Source organism: Macrotis lagotis, chromosome 5 (genome assembly GCF_037893015.1).
Source record: "Macrotis lagotis isolate mMagLag1 chromosome 5, bilby.v1.9.chrom.fasta, whole genome shotgun sequence".
NCBI classification, from domain to species: domain Eukaryota; kingdom Metazoa; phylum Chordata; class Mammalia; order Peramelemorphia; family Peramelidae; genus Macrotis; species Macrotis lagotis.
In genome coordinates, this window is record NC_133662.1 from 204,673,905 (window position 1) to 204,700,660 (window position 26,756).

The window sequence follows — 26,756 nt, forward strand, 5'->3', positions numbered from 1 at the left end:
CTCCACCTTTCCCAAAATATCTTTGCCACTAGACTACTACTTCATTGTCCTCCCTGCCTCATTTACATAAAATTTCTACCCCTAACTTCACAAAGCTACATTAGACAACACAGAGGGGAAATATGTCTCCTGAATACTATTGTTAAAAAAGGAACTTTGCCACTCATGAGGGCAAGGAAAGGTTAACTATCAAGTATTTTTGAGGGATTAATGTACATAGTTTATTATACTAAATTGTTATATTGAAAGGTAAAAAGAACCAATCTCAAAAGGGAAAAGATAAGACTGGTCATTTAATGATTGCTTCTTTTAGACTGTCTGACAGCTGATTATATCTTTTTATCCACAAATCTACAAACTTTTATAGCTTTCTATCATCAATAAACTCAAGTTAAAATGTCTGTTTTAATAATTATGGATAAATGAAGTCAGTATATATATGAATAAAAAATAAGTGTTATTTAATATAAATATATACTTATATATATATATACAGATATATTATGGATTAACTTTTTTGATTTCAGTATTCTTATTGCATTTAAATGCATATTTTGAGACAGTTTCAATGATACAACTAAAAGTATGTTTATTTTTTATTAATCTTCTGATCTATCCAATTATTTTCAGAATAAAAAAGAATAAAGGAGGATTAAGAATTTGATCCATCAACTGTGCAATTTTAACTATTCAAAATACAAAATATTTGTTCCTTATTTTCACCTGTGCAGTTTTACATTTGACAGTAATAACTTTTATTTCTTCCTTATTGGAAAGCAAAGTAATGAAATCTGAGATGCACATGTAGAATTTGATGATAGTGTCTTACCACCATCAACAATTTCTTTAAATTGGCAAATCCCAGTATCAGAATGTTCAGATAAAGAATGCTAAATTATCACTGCCTATTTGAAACTTTAATTGGATTACAGGATCATGGATTTAGATATGTAAGAATCCAGAGAAGGCATCAAAATTAAATAGCTCATTTTATAGAAGAGGAAACTAAGATCAAACGTTATGGAATACTGGCCCGTGGTCATACAACTAGTTAAAGTGCCTCAGGTAGAATTTGAACTAAGACATCTCTAACTCCAAATCTATTCTGTTCACTTAGTCATATAGTAAATATACTAATAATTTTCAAATGAGTTTAGACAACTTCTCCAGAAAAGTAGAGGAATATGGGATCAATTTTCTTTTTCAAATTTTTTATCTTTTAAAAAAATCAGAGAATCTTTTTCAAACCCATGACACACTACAATAAGACATTAATCAGATATACATCAAGCATGATTTAGTTCTTCAAGTTTCTGGAATATTTTATTTTAGGTTTTAATTTAGAATACATATCATTTTCTAAACCAAATTATTTTGACATCCCAATAATAAATAAATAAATATGTATGCATCTGTCCAACATTTTTAGGTAGAGAGTGGCACAAATCCATGATAGGTATTTGGGATTATTTGGTACTTTCAGGTAAAATAATTCATGCCTAATTCTAGAATTACCCAATATTTTGTGGTGTGTCCAACATTGGCACTTTAAAAAAGTCACAAAATCTACCTGAATATATTGCACACCTTAAAATATGTCTCTCTCTAACAAATAAATTTCCTTTTAAAAGAAGAAAAGAAACAAATTATTGCTAGGTTTTAAAGTGGTTAATTCTGAGGAAACCCAAAACTCAGAGGATAAATTTGATTGGAGTTGTTTCAAGAATTCACTTATGATCATATTCTTCATGTGAAAAATTAAATTGGAATTACCAAAAAATGACATTATTGTTATGAATGACAAATTTCATAAAAACACATATTTTCTTAAATTAATTGAAACAATTGAAATTAAGCTCTACCTTTGTGTTTTCTAACTGTTGAAGAATCGCACTTTCTTTAGTGATTTTATTTGACAAAATCTGTCACAATATTAAAGGTTATCAGTATATTCATGTGGCATAAATCAAATGAGATTTCAGTCTTAAACTCACCCCCCCCAAGAATTTTATAATTTTTAATATGATTCCAAGTTCTGGGTCAAGATTATAAGAAATCAATCATAAGTATGATCATATACCAAAACACAAGAGTTTCATCTGTGGTTTGATCTTAAAACATTTTTGAATAGCTTCTAAAGATGTTTCTAAAGAAACAAAGATGTGTGAATAATTTGTTAATATTTGCAATGTGTGGCACCTATAACCATGAAAATACTTGTATGAAATATGACATTTCAATATCTTAAACGGGAAATATAAAGACCTTATAACAAAGAAAATCTTTCAAAAAAGCTTTTACAGATTGTTGGTAAAAATGAGTAAAAATTGAATGAAATGACCCCTGTCAACTCAACTATTTGGTTTTAATGTTTATTCATCTGCTTGTTCCACAATTACTTTTGAAGAATTCAACTTATTTTCACAAACAGTGTGATAGGTTCTGAAGATACAGAAGTTAATTTTTTCAGGCTGCTTAACTAATTGCAAGTATTGAGTAACCTCTATATTCTAAGAACTATGAAACATAGTTCTCAAAGGATTTATGAAAATAGTTGGAGTGAAAATATATATGACAAAAATCTTCTAATGACATATTATCTAGCTTTTCATCAAATGTCATCTTTATTACCCAAGTTATTGAGTGATTTATTATTTATTTGGGTTCCTACTATAAGTAATCTTTAAATTTGAAATATTACCTATTTGCATGAATTATTTAAACTATCAAAAGAGAACATTAAACTAAAAAACCAAAACTTTGTAGATTTTGAAGTACAATACAGACCATTATAAACTCACCTGGATATAGCTGTTTTGTGGGGGCACTGATTTGTGCTTGTTTTGTAACTTTATAAGCAGTATCTGAACCTTTTGAATTCCTCCTGTTTGTGCAGAATCCTGCTGTTTTTGATATTCCCTCTGGTGAATTATGGAAGTCTAATGCTTTTAGTACATCAACTGGGGTAGCTGGAAAAAAAGAGAGAAAAGATTAGTGACTCTGATATTTTGACATAAGAAAATGCAGGTAAGTTGGTTAGATATAATTAAAACAGGCAAATAATCATGCAACATTTGACATAGTTGTCTGATGTTTTAAGGAATGATCCTTACAAATTTAAACTGTTCAAAGAAACACAAAGGAACTAAAATTAGGGGAAATAATGAAAAACACTTTGGTGCTGTTAACACATAAATAAACTTTTTGGGAGAATTCACATAATTAAGAGAGATAGTCTTAAAGAACTTAGAGGTATTTCTATAACCCTTATTAGTTCTGAGTAATGAAGTTATTGTAAATGTATTATAAATCCATAATAATCATCTTCTCATTAGTAGCTAATTTATGTATCTTGCAACTCTATAAAGTGTTACCAAATACTGAAATTAGTATATTCACTTTTTTTCTGAAAAGCAAACATTATCTCAATAAAGTCCTACTCAAATATATTATCAAGGTATAGAGGTGACACTGAATTCTTAAAAGCTGTCCCAGTTAAGCACAAGTTTTAAAATCTCCCATGCTGAAAAGATTTTGATTATTGGTACAGTGAATATATCTGGTTTCCTAGTACCCACCTGGCTAAGCAGAGAAGAACTCCCATTATCATTAGGTTGGCCATTTGGCAATAAATGTTTTGTCCGTGGCAATGCATAAAATTAAGAAAAATGAGGAACCCTTTCTGTTTCTAAAATGAGGGTTGACATAAGGGTATAAAAGGAGGCATATGGAACTAAGAATTACAGTTTATAAGATGCTAATTAATATTGACACAGTTGTTGGAACTGTAAATGGGAGGTCCTTATCCAGTGACCAACTGGTGGCTATATTAATGAAGGGACTGGATCATATTGATATTGAACAAAATGAATGAAAATAGGACTTTTAGGTACTTCTTAGAGAGGTAAATGTAGGAAGAGCTGACATTATTTCTTTTCAAAGACAGTAAGAAACATCATTTCACAGGACATTTGGGCATTATAGTAGAGAAGCATATATTTGGAGTAGCATTTATTAAAAATTATCATAAAAAGAACTGGAGCTTATAAGTTCATATGTTGTAAATGATGAGGTAAAGAAAGTTCATGAAAATCTGTATAAGACACTTCAATATAAATCAAATTTCAATGCAGAACTGAGCATATAAGGAAAAGGTGAAAAATGGTATTCAAAAGTAAGAAATGAAATTATCCAAAAAATTTTAGGATGACTGAGAGGTTCATATCTAGAACAACTTTAAAGAAATGGGTCAGGAGGTACTAGAAATAATAACAACCCCCTCCCCAAATTAACTAACTCATTTTAGTGAAAAAAAATATTGGTTACTGAAGTGGGGAGTGAGCATAAAATTAACGGCCTGTATTCAAATATTTCATCATTGTGTAGAGGTAAAGATGACCCTGGTTCAAACCCTTTGATCATAGTATAGGGCTTCTTGAAGACTATACTAGTTGAGTACAATCACAGTTACTAATACCGAGTTGTTAGTGGATCAGAATCAATATCCAAGAAAAATAAAAAAAAAGAATAAAAATAAGTGTAAACCTGCAGCTAACATGTTTAAATAAATTTGGCCAAAAATAGGTGAATTACATGGAAAATACATAGTTACTACTTCTAAAGGCAGTTTAATCAACACAAATCAATTGACATAAGTATGGAATCAAAAGAACCTAGAAACTACCTTGACCAAAATACATCTGAACTTGTCACTGAGTAGAGAATTATTGCACCCAACAGTAAAGTCTACTTTATAATGTAAGATCATGTGGAAAATCTAACAAGCAGTCAACTGAAAAGAAGGCAAGAGAAAAAAAACCAACACAAAAACAATCTTCATAATGACTATAAAAGAATAAAAGAAATTAGCAATAGCCTAACTAAAGACAAAGAAAAACAAACAAAAAAATAGAAAAACAGGTTGAAGAGTGCCTGTGGTCCAAATTATGAAGTTCAACAAATCACTCTATTATGTCATTGCAGCCACCGTAGATGAACACCATGTTGGGATGACAAGAATAATCAGCTATAACCCAAATTGAATAAGGGGAGGAGAGGGAAATTTCTGCGGGAAATTTTCTAGTACTTATTTATTCATCTTGAGATTCTATTTTAAAAAATTAAGTCCAACTTATTAGAAATATTATTTTCCTGATCTGTATAAGTTCAAGTCATTAAACAACGAAGTCGAAAGAAGGAAAATCAAAGGTCACCCAAAATGCAAGGAAGAGGTTCACGGAGGACATAAGAATGGGCAGTTTCAAGGATGTCATAGACAAATGTGTAACTGGAAAATAAGAACAGACCAGTCTTAGGGTAGACAGTCTATATTTTCCATTGATATTCAAGAAATTTTTGTGAGCCTAAGAGCAAAGCCTACAAAATAATGCAATGACTGACAAACTACAGAAAATTTACAAGAAAATTCCATCAAACATATAGGTATAAATGGTATGGTATCTCCATCATATAAGTGAAAACTTACATCAGTGAGATAAATTACAAGATTATCAGCTCAACCTTGACTATCTAGAAATTATCATTTTAGAGCAAGTTTCTCTCAAAAAAAGAACTCCTTTCTCAAATACATAAAAAATTGAGTCAAATTTATAAAAAATAAGAATAATTCCCCAATTTATATATGGTAAAATGATATTAAAAAGTTTCCATAAGAAATCAAAGCTATTTATGGTTATGAAAAATGCTCTAATTCAATAATGATTAGAGAAATGCAAATTAAAACAGTTCCGAAGTACCACCTCACTGCTATTAGAAACAATAAATTCTAAAGGGAAGAAAGAAAATAATTGATAGTGGAGTTTTGAATTGGTTCAATCATTCTGAAGAACAAATTGGAAGTATGCCAAAAGAACTATAAAATTGTGCATACCCTTTTACCCAGCAATACCGTTAATTGTTCTATATCCCTAAGAGATTCTTTTAAAGAAAAGATGCTTGTATATACAAAAATATTATAGCAATTCTTTTGGTGGTGATGAGTGGACAAGTTGCCATATACTAAATAATATTATTGTGCTATAAGAAAGGACAAGGGGGAACATCAGAAAAAAATAAAAACAAAAGCCAAAACATCACAATAACTATATGAATTGGTACCATGTGAAGTGAAACTAACTAGATCATTGTGCACAACAATAGTAATATTATAATGATAAGCACTGTGAAAGACTTCTGCTTTATCAATACAATTAATATAATTCCAAAGGACTTCAAAGAGAGAACTGATGAACTCTAAGTGCTAATTGAAGTATAATTGTCTTTACTTTCTTTCTTTCTCTTTCTTTCTTTCTTTCTTTCTTTCTTTCTTTCTCTTTCTTTCTTTCTTTCTTTCTTTCTTTCTTTCTTTCTCTTTCCTTCCTTTCCTTTCCTTTCCTTTCCTTTCCTTTCCTTTCCTTCCTTCCTTCCTTCCTTCCTTCCTTTCTTTCTTTCTTTCTTTTTTCTTACTCTTCCTTCCCACCTTATTTCTTCCCTTTCTTCCTTCCTTTCTTTTTTTTCTTTTGTGTAATATGGCTAGCATGGAAATATATTTTTATATGATTTCATGTTTTAATTCATTGATATCATTTTGCATGCCTTCTCAGTGGATGAGGGAGAGGTGAGAAGGAAGAAGAAAATCTGGAACTCAAATTCTGTAAGGAAAAGAATACTTAAAATAATCCATTTGAAAAAAAAGAGCTACTATATTAGGCACTGTGACACCAAGCATGTGTGTGTGTATATATATATATATATATATACATATATATATATATATGTATATATATATATGTATATATAATGTGAATAAAGTAAGTTTCAAATGAGTTTTATGAACTATTATAGAAATTAGAGAATAGAATGGTCCATTCTAATTAAAAGTGTTCTGGGAAAGTAATATTCCATAGATGGTTAGTCTCATTAGTAACAAAATTGAAACTAGAAAATTTCCCACAGAAATTTCTCTCTCCTCCCTCCATCTTCCTTCATTAGAAACAAAATTAGTGACAAAATTGTGGAAATCAAATAATTACACTTGGAGACTCTTTTTATAGGAAAGCTTGCATTTTTATTACTTGACAACATTGATCATGATTATATGGCCAAGGCCAAGACTGACTTAAGCACAGGGAAATGACATCATCATATTCTCTCACATTATTCAATGAAGTAGATGGTGACAAATAATATTCTTTTAAATTACACATTACATTTTTTATTTCATTTCATTTATTTTGTAATTGTGTCTCCCTATCTTATCCATCCTAGAAATTCAGGGACCAATAACAGAACCCAACTTTATGCTGATTAGCACAGAAATTTTGATTTACCATATTAATTTTTCATCATGGACCATATCACTCATCCTTATACAGTTAAATGGCCCTCCAGTCACAAGAGTTAATAATATTGATATAGGAACTAGTGTGAATATCAAATCAACTCAGAATGCCTGAGCTCAAACAATGAAGTATTCTAAACTTCATCTTAAGCTAACAACAGAGATTATAGGAGGGCACAACAAAACCCAGTTCCACTTTTCATCAACTGCCAAATATTATATGATAAAAATGAATGGTACATATATTGAAATCCATATTTCATTTTAAGTATTTATATGTTAATATGAATAGTAATTTGCAGAAATTGCTTTGAAATCCATCATGACTACATAGGTGCTATTTGTTTTTTAATGATGATACAAACTTTTTTGGATCTTCTTAGAGAATTTTGTTGTAATATCTATTATAATCATATATCCATTCAAACTCTCCCAAGGTAAAAGTAATTTCAAATGTTGAGAAGAGTACGCAATGTGTTGGCAGAAAAAAACAACTGACCTTGGTGCCAGATCTAGTATGGAATCCTAGATCTGGTACTTATTTCCTGACCTCAGACAAATCATTTAAATTATTTGACCTCTAAAATTCTCATTTATAAATTCAGATAATAATAATTACACTTTCCATGTGAGAGACCATAACAAAAGAACTTTTTAAACTTAAAACATCATGAACAATAAAATAATTATCGTAATTAATCATTCTTAATCTTTTGACCTAAAAGCTTGCCTCTTGCCTATTGTTAATTGTGAGGATGAAACAAGATTATATGAACATTGTAAAGTCATATTATTTTTCAGGTTAATACTATTTGCATTAATTTATATTATATATCAATGTTAATTATAAATGATCCAATATTACTTTTGATCAATTTTAATTACATATTACCTTTGTCAATTTATTCTATATAGTTATATTTATATTGTTAATATCATGCATCTTAATTTTTTGTCTTTTACTTTGGAATTCTAAACTTAGCCATCTAATTCAACTCATTTATTGAATCTTCTATAATGGACTATGATGGTATTGATGATAAAATATCAAAATAGACAAATACTTTTCTATATCAAGAAGCTTACAATCTATTGTAAGAAAACAAGAAATATACAGATAAATAATATATATGTATACATATATAAAATAATTATATGTATATAGAGAGACATATGTGTGTATACATTTATATATATATATGTGTGTGTGTGTGTGTGTGTGTGTGTGTGTGTGTGTGTGTGTGTATTTATATGTTCTAGTTAAATGGCATAATGGAAAGACAGCTGAGTCTAGGAGGAAGACCTGAATTCAAATTCAACCTCTGATTTAAAAGCTTTGTGATTCTAGGCAAGTTACTTAACCTTTGTATCCCCCACAGTTTGTACAACTGAAAAATATAAAGAGTAATGACATCTACCTTCCAAGGTAATTGTGAGGATCAAATGAGATAGTATTTGTAAAGCACTTAGTTCATTGACTAGACTATATTAGATTCTCAATAAATGTTTATTTCTTTTCCCCTAATTTGGAAAGATAAGAGTACTAAACACTAAAAATATCAGGAAAGACCTATATAGGGGGTAACAATGAAGTTGAGTCTTGAAAGACAGGCCAATGATTTCAGGACTATCTTCCAGAAAATTGCATGACATTTTTCTGAAAACTTAGAAAAAACTGTAAAAAGAAAGAAAACTAATTTAAAATAACTATAGTATGTTCATGTTTACAATGCATTTCATATAGGTATCTCATTTGTTAGATCAAATTTATCTTCTCCCTTATTTCTGATTTACATTTGCTGCTTTGATTTCCTTTCAACAATGGACATGAAACAAGCAATACATAAACCATATGTTTAGAGACTCTTTCTTAGAATATTTAAGGGAACAACAAGTCTTTCTATACTGGCCCTAAAGAAATCTTCAAACCTACTGCTAAGACTTTCAAGATGTCAGGGCCAACATGGAATGGGCTATCTAGGAAATTCTTCTTCTGAAGGAGAGAGAGATAGAATGATAAAATAGATAAAGAGTCACCCTCCATTTCAGTAAGACTGATGTTAGAATCTTTCCAGATACAGATTGGTTGTCTGGCCCGAGGTCAGTCATATAACTTCTTAGTGCTCTAGGTAACGAGTTAACTCTCTAAGACTATAAGTTGTGGGGGGGAGGGGAGGGGGGAGCAACTAGGTGGGACAGAGGAGAGCACACAGGTCCTGAAGTCAGGGTCAGGAGGACCTGAGTTCAAATCTGACCTCAGACACTTAATAATCACCTAGCTGTGTGACCTTGGGCAAGTCACTTTTGCCTTGCAAAAAACAAAAGACTATGCAGTGCATAGCTGTGTTGGTAGGAGTTTCCTTTCCTAAGAATGCTCTAAACCAATGGTATTACAAGCATAGTCACTATTCTAATCCTTTCTTTAACATGGATGTTCCATGATCTAACTCTCCAGAAAACTAAAGATTCCTAGCACAAGTATTTAGTTATATAAAATAAAAAGTGTCAACCAATAGATCCTTCCTCCAACCCCAATAGAAAGCTAAATTACTCAAGGATGGTGGCTGGTTTAGTTTTTGTCTTCCTTCTATATAATGTACAGATAATAAATATTTGTGGAATGGAGGAGAGACTATTTGACTTTTCTAGTGGGATACCATGGAGATTTAACCTTGATTCTATATTTAGCATTTTTAATTCGAGGCTTGGAGGATATGAAAATTAGAGTGATAGTCAATAGCGTGGATGGAAGAATCAGAAACTCAAAAGTTTTTCAATAAGATGAGGTGATAGACTAAACTTGATCAGATAGAATTTATTAGAAATTATGTAAAGTCTTGCACATGTGTTTATAAGTTCAGCTTTCACAAGCACAGGATGTGGGAGAAGTTGCCTGAAGCAGCTTTAACAAATGCTAACTGAAAGATCAGAAACTCCTTTTAGGTTCTGCTCTTCCCTTAATAACTTCATTGTAACAATTTAGAAGACATTTCGCATTATTTTATGAATTCTTTTAAGGAGGGAAATGTAGGTCCCTGAACTGCCAACTTGTTGATAATCATGAATAGTTACTTGGTGATAACCATGAGTAGTTACTACTCACATGAAGTAATTTTAAAGAATCTCACAAATAGAATTTTCAAACTCAAAGAAATTCTAAAAGTCCCTTGATTATCCAGTTGTTTTTATTACTTCAAACCACATATATACAGATATATGACCTCAATTATTCAGCTGTTTTTATGATCTCAACCCACATATATGTATATATGTATGTATGTATGTATACATATATATGCTTTCAAACTGTACCATATTAATAATTGTTGAAGACTAATTTTCTCTGTCTCTGTCTCTGTCTGTCTATCTCTCTCATAAAAGCAACAGAAAGGAGAAGGTAATATCTGAGAACAACTGCAAACTCTAGGGGTCTTTGCATGTCATTGGGATATCTACCCTAAGTTCAGTGATCCCAATGTTTGATTCTGGCTAAGTTTCATTTTTTTTTCTAATCTTGAGTCCAAATTCAACTCTTTACAATTTCCATCCATTGTTCCTAGTGCTCTCCTCTGACTCTATATAGAATAAGTAACCATAGTTCCTCTTCCAGGTCACAGTATTGCAAGTCCTTGTAGATAGCTATCAAGTGTACTCTTCTCTAGGCTAAACATATTTGAGCACTTTCTATTATTTGTACCACATATGACAGGAGTCAAGGACATTCAACATCCTGGCTGCCCTCTACTGGTCACTGTCTGGCTCATCTCTGTCTTTATTAAATAGTGACATCCAGAAATAAGCATAGTACTCTTGATGAGGTCTCAAAAGCAGAATACAGGGGTAAGGGAGGGAGAAGGGCATCACTTTCTTAATAGTCCTTCCTTACACTCCTGTTAAGATAACGCAACATCACATTAACTTTTTTGGCTATAATATCAAACTATTAACTCATATTGAGCATGGAGGCCACTTAAACCTCAATATCTTATCCAAAAAGACTGTTATCTATACATTTCACACTGATCTAATACATATGAAGCTTTTTTTTTACACAAGGAAAAAGAGTTTACATTTATCCCTAATGAACTTTATATGATTAGATTTAACCCAGTGCTCATCTGTCAAGATCCTTCTGCAACCTAACTCTCACTTGTGCTGTCTTCAATGTCCCTCTCAGTGAGGGACATGAGTATGTCATCTATGTTATCCAAGTCATTGATAAAAACTTAAATAGCATAGAGCATAGATCACTGGGGGGAGGGGAGATAATTCCTCTGAAGACTTCCTGTCACATTGACATTAAATTACTCTTTGAATTACTCTTTAAAAAGTCATCTAGCCACTTCTGAATTGATCTGATTACATTATCAAAACCATAGCCCTGTATCTCCTCCAAAATAATGGCATAGCATTTTTACAAAAATCGATGTAAACTGCAGTCATATTACTTCTTCATCTATCAGTTTTGTTACTTTTTAAGGAAAAAGAAAAAAAAAAGAAAAGAAATGAGATTAGTCTCCTATTCTTGATGTAGCTAGGTTGACTCCTTGTAATTGCCATTTCCTTTTGTTTGTTCATTAACAATCTCTTTAATCCTGCATTCTAGATTTTACCTATGAATAAAAATCAAGCTTACTGTCCTATATTTATAGACTCTATTCTGTTCCTTTTTTAAAAATTGAGACAATATTTACTCTTTTTTAATACTATCCCTCTCCTGTGTTTGTAGCTAGAAAGCACAGTAAATAAAGAGATTAAATCCTGCCTGGGACACTTCTTAACTTTGTGACTCACTCAGTATCTCATTTTCCTCACTTATAATAGAAATAATAATAGCACCTACCAGGATCATTATGAAGACAAAAATGAGAACAACAGTTTTCAAAACTTAAAGTGCTACATAGATCCTAGCTATTATTATAGGCAGTTAGGTAACATAGCAGATGAAGATCTGGTCCTGGAGTCAAGAACGTCTAAACTCAAATCTAGCCTCAGATTTATTACTAGATTTATTAACCTTGATAAGTCAGTTAAGATTTATTTACCTCAATTTCCTTAACTCTAAAATGTAGTAGTAGTAGTAGTAGTAGTAGTGATGGTGGTGGTGGCATTAGTTGTAGTAGAAGAGGAAGTAGTAGTACTAGTAATGATAGCAGCAACAGCAGTAGCAGTAGTAGTAAAAATATCTTTCAAAGATCACTGAATATGACAGCATTCATATCTGTCAATTATTTTTCTACACAGACACCTGTCTAGTTTAGACCCTCATAACTTCTTATCTGGACTAATGCAATAAACTTCTAATTGGTCTCCCTTCCTCATGACTTTTTCCATTCCACTGCACCTCCTCAACATAGGTAGAATAATGATTTTTTCCTAATGATTAAGGGTGACTTTATCATCAATCCCTCCCCACTCTTTCATACTCAAACAACACTGACTCTCTGGTACTAACTGAATCAGCTATGAAGTCTTCTGTCAAACATTTCAAGCTCTTCACAATGTAGACACTTCTTATCTTCCTAGTATTCTTATACATTACTCTCTTTCATATATTTTATGGCTGAGTCAGAATGACCCAATTTTTTTCTACATCTCACACTCCTTCGTCTATCTCTAAGTTCTTGTCAGAAAGCTCTTATTCCTTACCTCTGCCTTCTAGAATCCTTCACTTTCCTTAAGAATTCGGTCAAAGACCATCTACTATAGGAAGCCTTTTCCAGTCCAATAAGAGAGTAGTGCCTTCCCCACTAAAGAAATCTTCCATCTCTACAATGTATCAAAATGCTGATTTTCCCATTAGAATGCAATATATGACTATCAAGATGCAGCAGAAAGAGCTAGAGAGAGAAATCCCATTCAAAGTAACTTCAAACAATATATAAAGTACCTGAGAGTCTACCTATCAGGGAAGACTCAAACTTTTTGAAAACACTTACAAAACACTTCTCACACAAATAAAATCAGATTTAAATAACGGGGCAAATATCAACTGCTCATAGATATGTGGAACAAATATAATAAAAATGACAATTCTACTAAAATTAAACTATTTGTTTAGTGCCCTACCAATAAAAATTCCAAAAAAAATTAAATCCAGGGATTTAATGAAAAGAAAGTGCAAAAGGTGACTTAGCCATACCCAATATAAAATTATATTATAAAACATCAGTCATCAAAACTGCCTGGTATTGGCTAATAAATAGAATGGTGGACCAGTGGAATAGACTAGGTTCAATAGCAGTAACTGATTATAGTAATCTGTTGTTTGATAAACCCAAAGAGTCTAGCCATTGGGATAAAAACTCTCTCTTTGATAAAAACTGTTGGGAAAATTAGAAGTTAGTATAGCAGAAACTTGGATTCTCATTACCCTATACCAAGATAAGATCAAAATGGATACAGGATCTAGACATAAAAAAATAATATAAGCAAGCTAGGATATCAAGGAATAGTTTATCTGTCAGATCTATGGAAAGGAAAGCAGTTTATGACCAAGAAGACATGGAGAACACCATTAAAAATAAACTAGACAATTTTGATTACATTAAATTAAAAAACCTCTTGCATAGACAAAACCACTATAACCAAGATCAAAAGAAATGTAGTAAATTCAGAAACATTTCTTACAACTAGTATTTCTGACAAAGGACACATTTCTAAATTATACACAGAACTGAGTCGATTTTTTTAAAAAGCCATTCCCCAATTGACATATGGGCAAAGGATATGCAAAGGCAATTTATAGATGAAGAAATCAAAGCAATCCATAGTCATATGAAAAACTGCTCTAAATCGCTACCTATTAGAGAAATGCAAATTAAAACATGTCTGAAGTACCACCTCACACCTCTCAGACTGGCCAATATGACCAGAAAGGACAATGATCAATGTTTGAAGGGATGTGGGAAATCTGGGACACTAATACATTGTTGGTGAAGCTGTGAACTTATCCAACCTTTCTGGAGAGCAATTTGGAATTATGCCCAAACAGCAACAAAAATGTGCATACCCTTTGATCCAGAAATACCACTACTGGGACTATACCTTGAAGAGATTATAAAAAAGGACAAAAACATCACCTGTACAAAAATATTCATAGCAGCCCTGTGTGTGGGGGCAGAGAATTGGAAATTGAGTGAATTTCCTTGATTTGGGGAAATGGCTTAATAAACTGTGGTATATGTATGTGATGGAACACTATGGTTCAATTAGAAACAGGAGAGATGAGAATTCAAGGCAGCCTGGAAAGATGTGCATGAACTGATGGTGAGCAAGATGGGCAGAACCAGAAGAACATTGTACACCCTAATAGCAACATGGGAGTGATGATCAAGTTTAATGGACTTGCTCATACTAACAGGGTAACAATCCAACACAATTTGGGGCTATCTGCAATGGAGAATTTCACCTATATCCAGAGTAAGAATTGTGGAGTTTGAACAAAGATCAAAGACTATTGCATTTAATTTTTTTAAAAAAGGTATCTTATTATGTAATTCTATATTTCATACTTTAAGTTTCTTCTTTAAGGATATGATTTCTCTCTCATCACATTCAACTTAGATCAATGCATACTATGGGAAAATGTAAAGACAAACAGACTGCCTTCTGTGGAGGGTGGGGGGAGGGAAGCAAGATTGGGGGGAAATTGTAAAATTCAAAAATAAAATCTTTCAAAAAAAGAATAGGTACTCCTTTTACTTTATCTTTGTATGCCCCAACACTTAGCACTGCCCTTCCTATACATAAAAAGTATTGAAAAAGTTTGTTGATGAATTGGTATCACTCTTAATATTATTTTTCAGTTTCAGATCTTTCTAAGCTTTAGAGTTTCTGATCCTAGGAGACTAGAATCAAGCCATTCTTTTATATTCATTCCATTTTTCTTCCCTTGACTTTAATCTCCTGGATATGTTGTTGTTTTAATTCAGTGTAGTTGATGAGAACCATGAGCACCCTGTGTCATCTTTGGGTTCAAAGAAAAGTGCCTAACAGAAGAATCAGATGGACAGTTCACACATTTCCTTAAGCAGACAATCTCAAAGTCTACATAAAAGGTAATGACTATTCCAGAGCACAGAAAATCTTTCATAACTGCTGTTACTTACAAAGCATTTTCTGAGTAGTATTATAGTTGAATAAATTGTATCTTCAGTCATGTTACTGTTTACTACATAATGACATTATTGTTTCCCCACTTAAGAAAAAATTATTGAATAAAATAAAAATAAAACTGTTCCAAAACCAGCCTTTTGACTGACATCTTGGAGAATGTTATAGTCTTTGAGTATTATACCACACACTGTATTGTAGCAATGCTTAGTAGTAATTATGGTTTAGCTTAAAAATACAGGAAGAAACATTAGCCTGGATTTTTAAAAATTTAAGAATTTAATTTCACTCAATAAAGTGCTCCTCCTATTTTGCCTATTGGCATAATGACAATTAAAATGTATAGTCACATAAAAAAGAAACAAAATGTTTTAAAACTAAAGGTCTTGTCTTTCAACATTAATGGAAATAAAATCAGCAGTACACCTCAAATCTGTACTTGATTATATGAGAAATCAATGTTATAGTCACATATTAAGGATAATGAGAAAAAAAAACTTTTACTATCATTAAAATCAACTATGGTACACCCCTGCAATTTGACTTTTAATTATTCTTATTCTGATTTATTTCATGGTCTAGAAAGGGCTACATGACCCTATGTCCTAAACTAAAGTCTTTGAGTTAGGGACATTAAATAAACTATCTTTGAAAACAGACACCTCATGTAGTTCCTGGGCAGATTCCAATCTCCTACAGTTCCCTTCCTGTCCCTGAGCTCTAACTCCACACCCCCATCATCTTCCCAGGAGTACTAACTACTTCATTATTGTACAGTGAATTGGGAGCTGTTTTTTTTTTTTCAATTTAGCACCATAATTATGTCATTTCTTTTCTCATTCTCAAGTAATGCTAGTACTTTAGGACAGTAGATGAATGATCTATGGAATGTTCTTCTTTAAATTAATGTGCCTAATTTTTTTTTTTAAATTAGGACTTAAGGCAGTTGTGTGTCTATACATTTCTGTAATCCTCCAATTAATTCCAATTATTAAAACAATTCATTAATTTCAGAAGCTCTCTAAAAAAATCTTTATCTAGATATGTAAGCTGCTGCAGAATCAGATTTAGAACCTGGAAAGATCATAAAGATTACCTAATCTGTTGATTAGTAGCAAAATTTTTAAATTATATACTGAGAAATTGCCAAAAAAAACCCATTAAAGTAGAGGGAAGAAGTTATTTATTAAATACTGGAAATAAAACTATTAACTCAGGGACATCGATTGAATGGGCTTTATCCCTACAACATAAAGTTCTGTATTCTGAAGTAATATAGATAGAGATCAGGGCCCACTATTATATCATTCTTCAGAAACAAATATATGTATTTTTATTGAGGATTTTGAAAAGGCACAATTTTGATGTGAGATCTTCCAGATGTTAATATTTGTGAAAGATATTATGTTAACAGCATCAAGCACAGAAGTACAATAGGATCTGCTTCCTCAATTAAATCCTTGACTCCTCATAAGAGATGGTCTTGCCAATGACACATTAAAAAAAAAATAAAAAACAAATTGATGAATTCTATCCATTGTCAGCCTCTAACATGCATTCTGATGAACAATCCATTGAGTTAATCCAACAGTATATGTGTACATTTTGTCTGCTTAAATACATGACTGTCTTCCTGAATACACACACACATACACGCACACACACACACACACACACACACATGTATATATTTGTGTTGTGTGTTCCTATGTATGTGTGTGAAAGAAAAACAGCACAGCACAGTGAATAGACAGCTTGGCGTCTGAAAAAATATGGATTCAGGTCATGCCTTTGATACAAGCTGATTATGTGACCCTGGGTAAATCTCTTACCTTCTCGGTGTCCCTAAACAATGTCCCTAAGACTGTAACTTACAGAACACATTCCACCTGTCTTGATAGAAAAAATGTATTCAACTGGCAGTTTCTTATTCCAATGAAATATGAAATTGTTGATCTGCCTTACACACAAGTGCAGTATGTATATTACATTCATGTTATATATACATAATAATATGTCATAGATACATATATGTAATTTATACTACCCATATATGTGTACTATATACAGAATATCTTAGATAGATACTGAAATGATAGATTTAAAATTATAATCAAAGAGAAAAGATAGGATTGTATTTGGGAAATGATAATATTTTCAGTGATCAATATTATTTGAGGGCTGCTATATGACTATAAATTCTGTAAATGGCAATGTGAAGAATTGGATTTGGGTTAGATCAAAGGGCAATAGGCATAAGTAGCCTGAGATATATTGCTAATAATGACATATCTGGATGATTTGCCACATTGGAAGGAGTGCCTGATCCCAGATCAAAGAGCCATTTAAGTCAATTTTATATTTAAAATATATGAATCAAAATACCCACAATATTTGGGGAGAGAAAAATAATTAGACATGTAACAAGATGAAAGGACAAACTCATCTAGTATTAAAAGCCCTGGTAGAAAGTCTTCAGAATATTGAGTATAGCCTCTGTGAAGTATTGATCATAGGAGGACAAAATGATCTAGGATGAGGTCCAGAAGATCTATAGGCTCCTCAAGGGCAGGTATATTATGACTTCCTTTAATTTTAGATTTTTCATCTATAAGATGGGAATGTGTCAAGATACAATTTGGCCAACACAGATTGCTGTTTGGCCATCTTTCTCAAAGAGAATCATGACATCATGAAAGTGATATTATGACTTGAAAGTGGATTGGAATGAAGTGAGGGAGAGTTATGCAAAGTCCCAGTCTTACTCTCCTCTGGAACCATCTGGGTCCAGGAGCAAGATACAGATTAGAACAACTGAAGATGGTTCAGTATGCAGTGAGAGGCCTTGCCCCATCCCCACCTTTTTTTTTTTCCAGTCAGCATGGGTAAACATTAACAAAGTTTTTTTATGACTTTAGTGTATATGTTGTTGCTGTTTTTAATAGTAAATAGTTTATCACGTTTTAGACTCCCTGGTAGTAAGTTTCTTTGAACTTAACTATGCTAGTCTTCAGATAACAAATACACATTCCATCATCATGCCAATATGTCTTTCTACTCTGGTTAAAACCTGTCAGAGTTTGTTCTGTTAGAATAGCTTTAGGAATCTGGGGCTACTTGCCATGATTTCCAGATATAAGGGTTAGACTTTAGTGAAAACAAGAAAACTAAATAAAGATTGTTTATTTGCATTTCTTCTTCTTCTGAACAAAATTCACTACATAAAATGTCTTATTTCGTGGCAGCTAGGTAGAGCAGTGGATAGAGCACCCATCCTGGAGTCAAGAGTACCTGAGTTCAAACATGACCTCAGACATTTAATAATTACCTAGCTGTGTGACCTTGAGCAAGCCACTTAACCCCATTGTCTTGCCAAAAAAAAAACCCTAAAAAAAGTCTTATTTCATAATCCATACATGATATTCTAATTAGATTGATATCTAATTTCCAATTCCTGATAGTGTATTCCCTCCTTTAAAACTTCAATCAACCAACAAAAATCTGTATTTATTGTGTACTTTATGAAAAGTAATGGGTTGAGGGCTGATTAAAAAGAAAAATGCTATTAGCCTTTAAGGAGCTTACCTTTAGATAGTATGATACACCTCACTCAAAAGATCACCAAAGAAAGACAGGAATTTCTTCATTTGACAACCTGTCTGGGTCTTCTGTAGTTTATTTTTCAAATTCTGATTATTTCATCATCTGCACCATCTGGTTGGGGCTACTTCTCTTAATATAGTTTCCATTTTGTCCAGCAACTATTCACATTCTCAGCAATGGCATTTCCTCTCCTAGCCATGAAGAAGCCTATACTGACCTCACAAGAATTCCAGTCTTAACCTCATTGTGAAATGATGTCTGTCGAGTTGTTAAGCAATTCCCCTCCACCAAGAATCAGAGATATTTCATAATAGTTATCCCTAAGCACACCAAAGAATTAATTTTGAGAGGTACAGTGAAGTAGATAGGATTTCCTACATTGTATTTGTTTATGTATAGTGACTTGAACTAAAACTGCCATGTAACAGGTTTAGCATTTTACAATTCATAAAATTTATAGCTTAAAGGGATGACAGGATCATTGATTACTGATTTATAGCCTGAAAAGACATTATAAGGAAGGGAATAAGCATTATTATCAAGTCTATGTGTCAAGAGCTTTTACAATATTTTTTTTTACAAACAGTACCTTTCACAAAGGGTATCACTTCCACCACCCTGCCTCATGTGTATATTTACATAGCTATATCTTTCTATATTAATGAAAGAGAGAATGAGAAAAAAAGAGTGACAGAAATAGAGAGAGAGAGAGAGAGAGAGAGAGAGAGAGAGAGAGAGAGAGAGAGAGAGAGAGAATGAGAATGGTAGTGGTACAGTGAATAAAAATGCTAGGACTGATGTCAGGAAGAACTACATTCAAGTCCAACCATGAACACTGACTACTCTGTGAGTCTCAGAAAGTCACTTAACATCTAACTGCCTCAGTGTAGATAATATTTATCCCTACCTCCTAAAGTTGTAAGGATCAAATGAAGCAGTATTTTGAAAAAACTTAACAGACTGTCACATAGTAGGGGTCTAATAAACATATTTCTTTCCATTCCCCTCTTTATATTACAGAAACTGGTCCAAAGCAGTTAATGACTTGGCCCATGTCTTATTCAAACCCAAGTCACCAAATACAGTAGGTGTTTTTTTTTTCAACTGTACTACCTTGGGTGAATGCGGTTGGTCATATTTTTATAGCCAAGGGAAATAACATGTCCATCTAAATGACAGCTACAATTCATGTACAAAAAACCACAGAGAGTACTTCATTTTTAACTGCCTGTTATAAAATTTGTTCCTCACGCCATTCCTTAACATAGGCACAATTCCAATTTTAACGACTAGTTATATAAGATTTGCTGATTTGCTTAAAACTATAAGGGTCAGAGTTACACTTTACAAAAAACTCATATAATTTTTTCTGGTGTCTTATATCACAGTTCCTTTCTGAAGGAGTAGGTGATGCCATCTTTAATCAACTTTGTGAGTGCCATCAAAGTTGTGAATCATTAGAAAAAAGTAAAATTATCAGTCCCTAGCAATGACATTCAGGTCCCTTTCATCATTCTACATGTGAGTGGTAGTCATGATGCTTGGTCTTGGGTAACTCAAGGAATCAATTACAGCTTTGAAATAATACATAATTATTACATGAAAAAGGATCATGGAATTTGTTTATAAATAGTTTTAATCTCCATAGAATTATTGATTGCAGCCATAATATCAAAAATAGTATATACTCTGAATATGGTTCACTGAAAATGCCTGTGAGTAGAACTGAAATAAAATATGTACATATATATGCCCATTATACATGGGCTAATACTTTCAAAGCATCCTTTTATTGTCTCTATGAATTTCAAAATCTTGATTTCCTTATCAAATATTATAAAATAAGCAAAGTTAGAAGACATATTAGACAGAAGTCTAGATCTAGAGTCAGGGAGAGGAGCAAAAATCCAGAATAAGATTCTTTGCTGTATAAACCTGACCAAGTCACTTAAACATTGTCTGCCCCAGTTTCCTTGTCTGTAAAATGGTAATATTAATATCACCCATCTCCCAGGGATGTTGTCAAGATAAAGTGAAATAATACTTGCAAAAATTTTTCAGACCTCCAAGTGTTCTATAATTGCTAGCAATAATAATTAGTATTATCACATAGAAGACAAATATGCTTCCTTATAATTTCATTGGAAGCTATCTAGAAGTAAAATTTGCTTTAATGTTTCAGGAGACTTTTGGCCTGTATAAGTTACCCATGGTACTTTACAAATAACCCCTTTAGATACGTAATAACATCTATTGTAGCAGGGACTTTATCCATAAGTGTAATTCAGTTTAATAGCAAAGTATCAACCAACTTGTTTACTTTTTTCCATTAACTTTAAAATGGCATTCTGTTCTAATCTCAAAAAATGTTAATGTCATTCCTACAAAATTTATTTTTTCTCACTAAAAAATATTGACACTACTGTTCGGTAAAGTAATTACAAAGCAATAGAAAAATAGAAATATAGCATGCATAGAAAGATGGAAAATAAGTCTAAATAAAACAAAGATTCCTATATTACTTTTGGGATCAGATTTGAAATATTTGTTAGTGGGAAGGTCAACGAGGAAAATAACCTACCAATATATATTAACACATATAATCTAAAGTCATTAAATTAAATTTTAAAAATTAGAAATGTGATTTAATTGAGAAAGCTCCAAATACCAATGCAAGTCAACTTCTTTGTCTCTTCTCTTAGAAGAGTACATTGAACACCTAGGGAAATACTAACTCTTGGTTAAATGAGAAGTTTAACAAAGATTTGGTCAGGTTCCAACAACAAGCAACAATAAATAATATTTATATAATGTTTCAAGATTTGCAAAGTTTCTTAAAATGCTATCATATTTGGTCTTCACAACAACTCTCTGGGGAACATACTATTACTATTCTCATTTTACATATGAAGAAACAGGCTAAGAGAGAAGAACAGAGGGTCATACAGTTAGCAAGATTTGAACTCAGTTTGTCTTGACTCCAAGTGCAGAGCTTTATTCTTTACACTACCTCATTCTCTTGGAATATATTACTAGGATTATATAACATACCAACTTAGTGAACATAGTGACATTTCAACATAATAAATCTATGATTGCCTCAGCCTGAGATATTCTTTCTTGGGAATTCCCTCTACCATCTTTGATCACAGAATCATAGTTTTAGAGGTCACTAATTCAACATCCCCATAGAATAATAGAGCTAGAAATGGAAGAGACCTCAAAAGCCACCTAGCCCAGGTGAAGAAACTGAGTTTCAGGAAGATTAAATGAGTTAAGAAGGGGATAATTTAAACTCAGGTTATTTGATGTCAGAAGAAGAATTCTTATCTGTATCATACTTTACAGATGAGGAGAGTCATAGAAAAGTCAAATGTCTTGCCTAAGATCTCACATCTAGTAATTGTCAAAGATAAGATTCAAGCTTGGGTACTTGATTTTAGTTGTTAAGTTTTAAGGAATTCTCAAATACCTTCAGGGGAGATCAATGACTTGCTCAAGGTAATTAAGTGTTAAGAAATGGGATTTGCATTCAAGTAGTCCTCCTGATTCCAGATCAATATAATATATAATAGCTCTCTTTCTCTGTCTCTGATTCTGTCTCTTACTCTGTCTGTGTCTCTGTCTCTGACTATCTTTGCCTTTCCCCTCCATTGCTCTCTCACACACATATATTCACATCTCCATAAATGTGTATACAGGTGTATACATGTTTGTATATGTTACATGTGTGAACATAGCATTATGAGATTAATCTAACCTCTTATTAACATATATTTATACATATCATACTCTTCTTTAAATTAATTTACTTCAAGATTTTAAATTAGTTATTTATTGATCTTAAAATATCAAAAAAGCATTATTTGTTTTATTTTGCTACTTTTCATTTGTTCATCTGCCTTTTAGGAAAAACAATCACTTTGCAGACCATCCAATATGGAATAGTCAATAATATATGAAAAACTATTTTTCAGATAAAGTTAGGGCAAGTGTATCATCTGATGCTTCTTTAAAGAAAGAATGAATGAAGAAAAAGAGATCTAAATATAAATCCCTCTAAGGGAATCATGATGAAGGTGTTCTTAGCTTTCCATTTTCTCCTAATCCACATTAGCTAGATGTCATTTGTGTTGACATTTGACTGATAGGAGGCAGCCAGTCAGTGGGCTGCCTAATCACTGGACAGGCATGAACTATTGCTGAATTTGTTCTCATTTCTTTGAAGTTGATGGACTAGAACTAGCATCATCTCACAAAAGTGTCAGTCAGTCTTGAAGCAGTAAATTTATCTGGATAGAGGAACTTCATTAAAAAGGAGAAAGGGGATCAGGATAAGACCACACACACTGTCTTAATTAACTAGAGCTTTCTGCTCTCTGCCACATCTGAATATAGAAAACATTTTGCAGCTCTGTCACTGAATGTGACTGGTACTCTTCTGGTCATCGCTCTAATATAAAGATCTGCATATGGGGAAAATTCTAACTACCTCTCAGAGCTCTAGGATGATTCAAGTCCGGATGTCAGTTTACTAGCCAGACAGAGGAAGCTTCCTCTGACACTCTCTGTACTGTACAAATTTTATGAATAGAGACCTTCATTTGCCTGTACTGTAAAAGCCATTCAGAAGCAATGAAATTTGGTCAAAATAAGAAAGAAATACTTTTTTTAAGGAAAAAAAAGGGAGGGTTTGAAAGGATTGCAAAAGATGATTGTGCTAAAGTACTTTTACACAGGTTTGTTTTAGTTCTCAATTGTCCAGTCACATTTAAGCAGGTCTCTTACTGTGAAATATGATAACCTTTCTTTTCTCTGTGCTCTTTCTCTTAAATTAATGGCACTGTCTCTAATTCCATGCACAGCAAGCAAAGAGTTTAGTTTACTAGATAACACCAGGTCTGGTAATCGGCCAATGGCAAAAGAAGCACTAGCCAAAAGAAGTAGTAGGCCAAAGACTTCACCTGAGAAATGGCAGATATTAGGATTTTAATTGCTTTTTTTGTTTCTTTCTTCTCTGATCTTTTAGAAAATATTAATAACCATGTTGAGTTTTGTTCCTGCTAAAAGCAAGGGGTTGGGGGTGGAGAACTAATTATGCTTCAAATAACCAGAATTATTGTGTTTGCATTTAAGTGAAATAAATATCTTTAAAACTGATTATTCCTGAAGTTGTAATTCAGATGAATTCCAAAACAGCAGGAAGTTTTGAAAAATGCTAAAGTTTGGACAAAATCATAAGTTATAATTAGAAGAAAATGTCTCAACCTTGGGCTGATACACTTTTTGTTAACTACTTCAGAGAGTTCTTAAGTTCTGCTATTCTGTGTGATAAATTGAAGAGAACACAGCAACCCTTTTTAACTGCCGCAAATAGTTTTCTTGCATAAGGAACAAAATGCTAAGGTCAAAATGAAAAGTGTCATTTCCTCTCATCACTCCTTCCCTCAGGTAATAGTTCTCCATTAGGAAATGAGTGAAGGGAAAGAATAAAAATGGAAGCCAACTTGCAAAATGGCTATTTGCCTCTGTTCCATGTGGCCCCTGGACTCCCCCCAGGGTCCTTTATAGTGGAAAGATCATTAACATTATAGCTAGCAGAGATCTGACTCTGAAACATAAACTATATTACCTTAGGCAAGTAAGTCACTTAGTCTCTCTATACCTCAGTTTCCCATCTATAAAATGAAAAAACAAATAACACCTACTTCAGGGAGATGTCATGAAAAAAAAATATGATAACTATTCAAAGTTCTTTCAAATTTTAAAGGGCTAAAGAAGTGCCATTTATTATTGTTGCTGTTATTATTTAGCAATCAATAGACAAGCATTTATTAAGTGTATTAGGGATAAAATTGTGAAATGACTTTTGATGTTAATAAGTATCATCATCATTTCCTTCTCTTCTGTAAATTTGCCCCTTACTGTGCTAATAACATTCATGTGATGGATAACTATTCAATTTTTTTTATTATTTATCATAGATCCTTTACATGAAATGAATTTCTGATGTTTTTACCTATAATCATTTTTGTATAAACATCAAGTACAAATATTATTCCTCTTTGAAGGAGGAGTACTATACTTTATTCTAAGGGTAAAGAGGCTATTACTTTTGTCTGAAAAGTCACCAGTGGGAGAAATACTGACTCTTGGAAATGCATTTCCTGTATTAGGATCCTATAAATGAAAAGTTAATTCCTTCTGTCATAATTTCCTTCAAGTAACATAAAGGTTTAACACTGGTTTAAAGCTGACCATCATGAGTGTTACAAATAACATGGCATTTCATTGAGTAAGAATAAATTAAATAGTCCTGAATAAATGAAATATTCTTTAACTCTTAAGTTGAGAAGTAAGCCTACATACTGTTCCCTCCATTTACCCTTGATTGATTCAGGCTCTTAGAATCTGACCCATTTTGGATCTTGCATAACTTTTATTTATATGATTATATAAACATTAATTTAAGACCTCTCTAATATATGTGGTATAGTATAACATACTTAACCATATTTGCAAATTACCCTCTTTATAAGACTAATTTTCACAAGGGTCTAAATGAAATCTTTATCTAATCTTTGTGCTTCACACTGTGCTCTACACACAGGATACAATTAATAAATGTCTATTGAATTGAATACATTCATCATCTTCAAACATCTTGTCTAACAGGGAGGAAGGTGTTGAAACTAACTGTATCTATTAGATACTGGATCTAAGATTATTAGCAAATATATATGTAAATATAGTAAAATACTTTCTATTTAGTTGCAGTATAATTTTTATAGGTAATTAGGTAGCCCAGTGGATAGAGGACCATTCTTGGATTGAAGAAGACCCAAGTTCAAATCTGACCTCAGTCACTCATTAGCTGTGTGACCCCAGGCAAGTCAATTAACTCTGTATGCTTCAGTTTTCTAATCTGTAAAATGTGTTGGAGTAATATCTTTGCCAAGAAAACTCCAAATGGGGTCATGAAAAGTTGGACATCACTGAAATGACCAAACAGCACCATAATATTTTAGGAACACAGTGATTGATATAATAAAAATTGGTAGATTATATTGAAATTCTATTTTGTGTCCAAATCGAAATGCATACAATATAAAGTAGTCATATGTATGATTCTAAAATAGCTTTTGCCTTTTTTATTTTTATAGGTCCCAACAGTTAAACATTTTTAGTAGATATTAGGCCTTGATTTGTCTTCTTAAAGTAGAATCCTCTTAAACTAACTGCAAATTTAGATAAGATTTGGACATCCAACCAAATTATAGACTACATATATATGGGGTAGAAACATTATATATATATATATATATATATATATATATATATATATATATATACACACACATATATGTATGTATATATACACATACATGTATGTATGTATGTATGTGTTCACACACAAAAACAGACCTTTTTGATATATTGTTTATAAAACCTGATTATTGGTCTCATAGTTTCTAGTTTTAGATCAATAAGGGACATCAGAAGTCATTTAAGAAAGCATTTATTAAGTACCTGTTCTTTGCTAGGCACTATTCTGACCTTTACAAACATTAGCCCATTTGTTCTTCACAACAACCTTTTACATTTGAGAAAACTGTGGTAAGCAGAAATTAAATGACTTACCTAGGATTGCACAGCTAAATTTTGTAGGCCAGAATATTCTGAACATCATCTCAGAGCT

The 26,756-nt window shown here is 32.2% G+C and overlaps 1 protein-coding gene across 1 annotated transcript in view; it reads right to left on the reverse strand.

Annotated features, from left to right (window-relative positions):
- The window catches only part of LOC141489455 (uncharacterized), a 216,996-nt gene that overhangs the window by 184,533 nt on the left and 5,707 nt on the right, over positions 1 to 26,756 (reverse strand). The window contains exon 2 of the mRNA XM_074190069.1: positions 2,802 to 2,969. Coding sequence (XP_074046170.1) covers positions 2,802 to 2,969 — 168 coding nt within the window. The remainder of the gene's footprint in view (positions 1 to 2,801; positions 2,970 to 26,756) is intronic.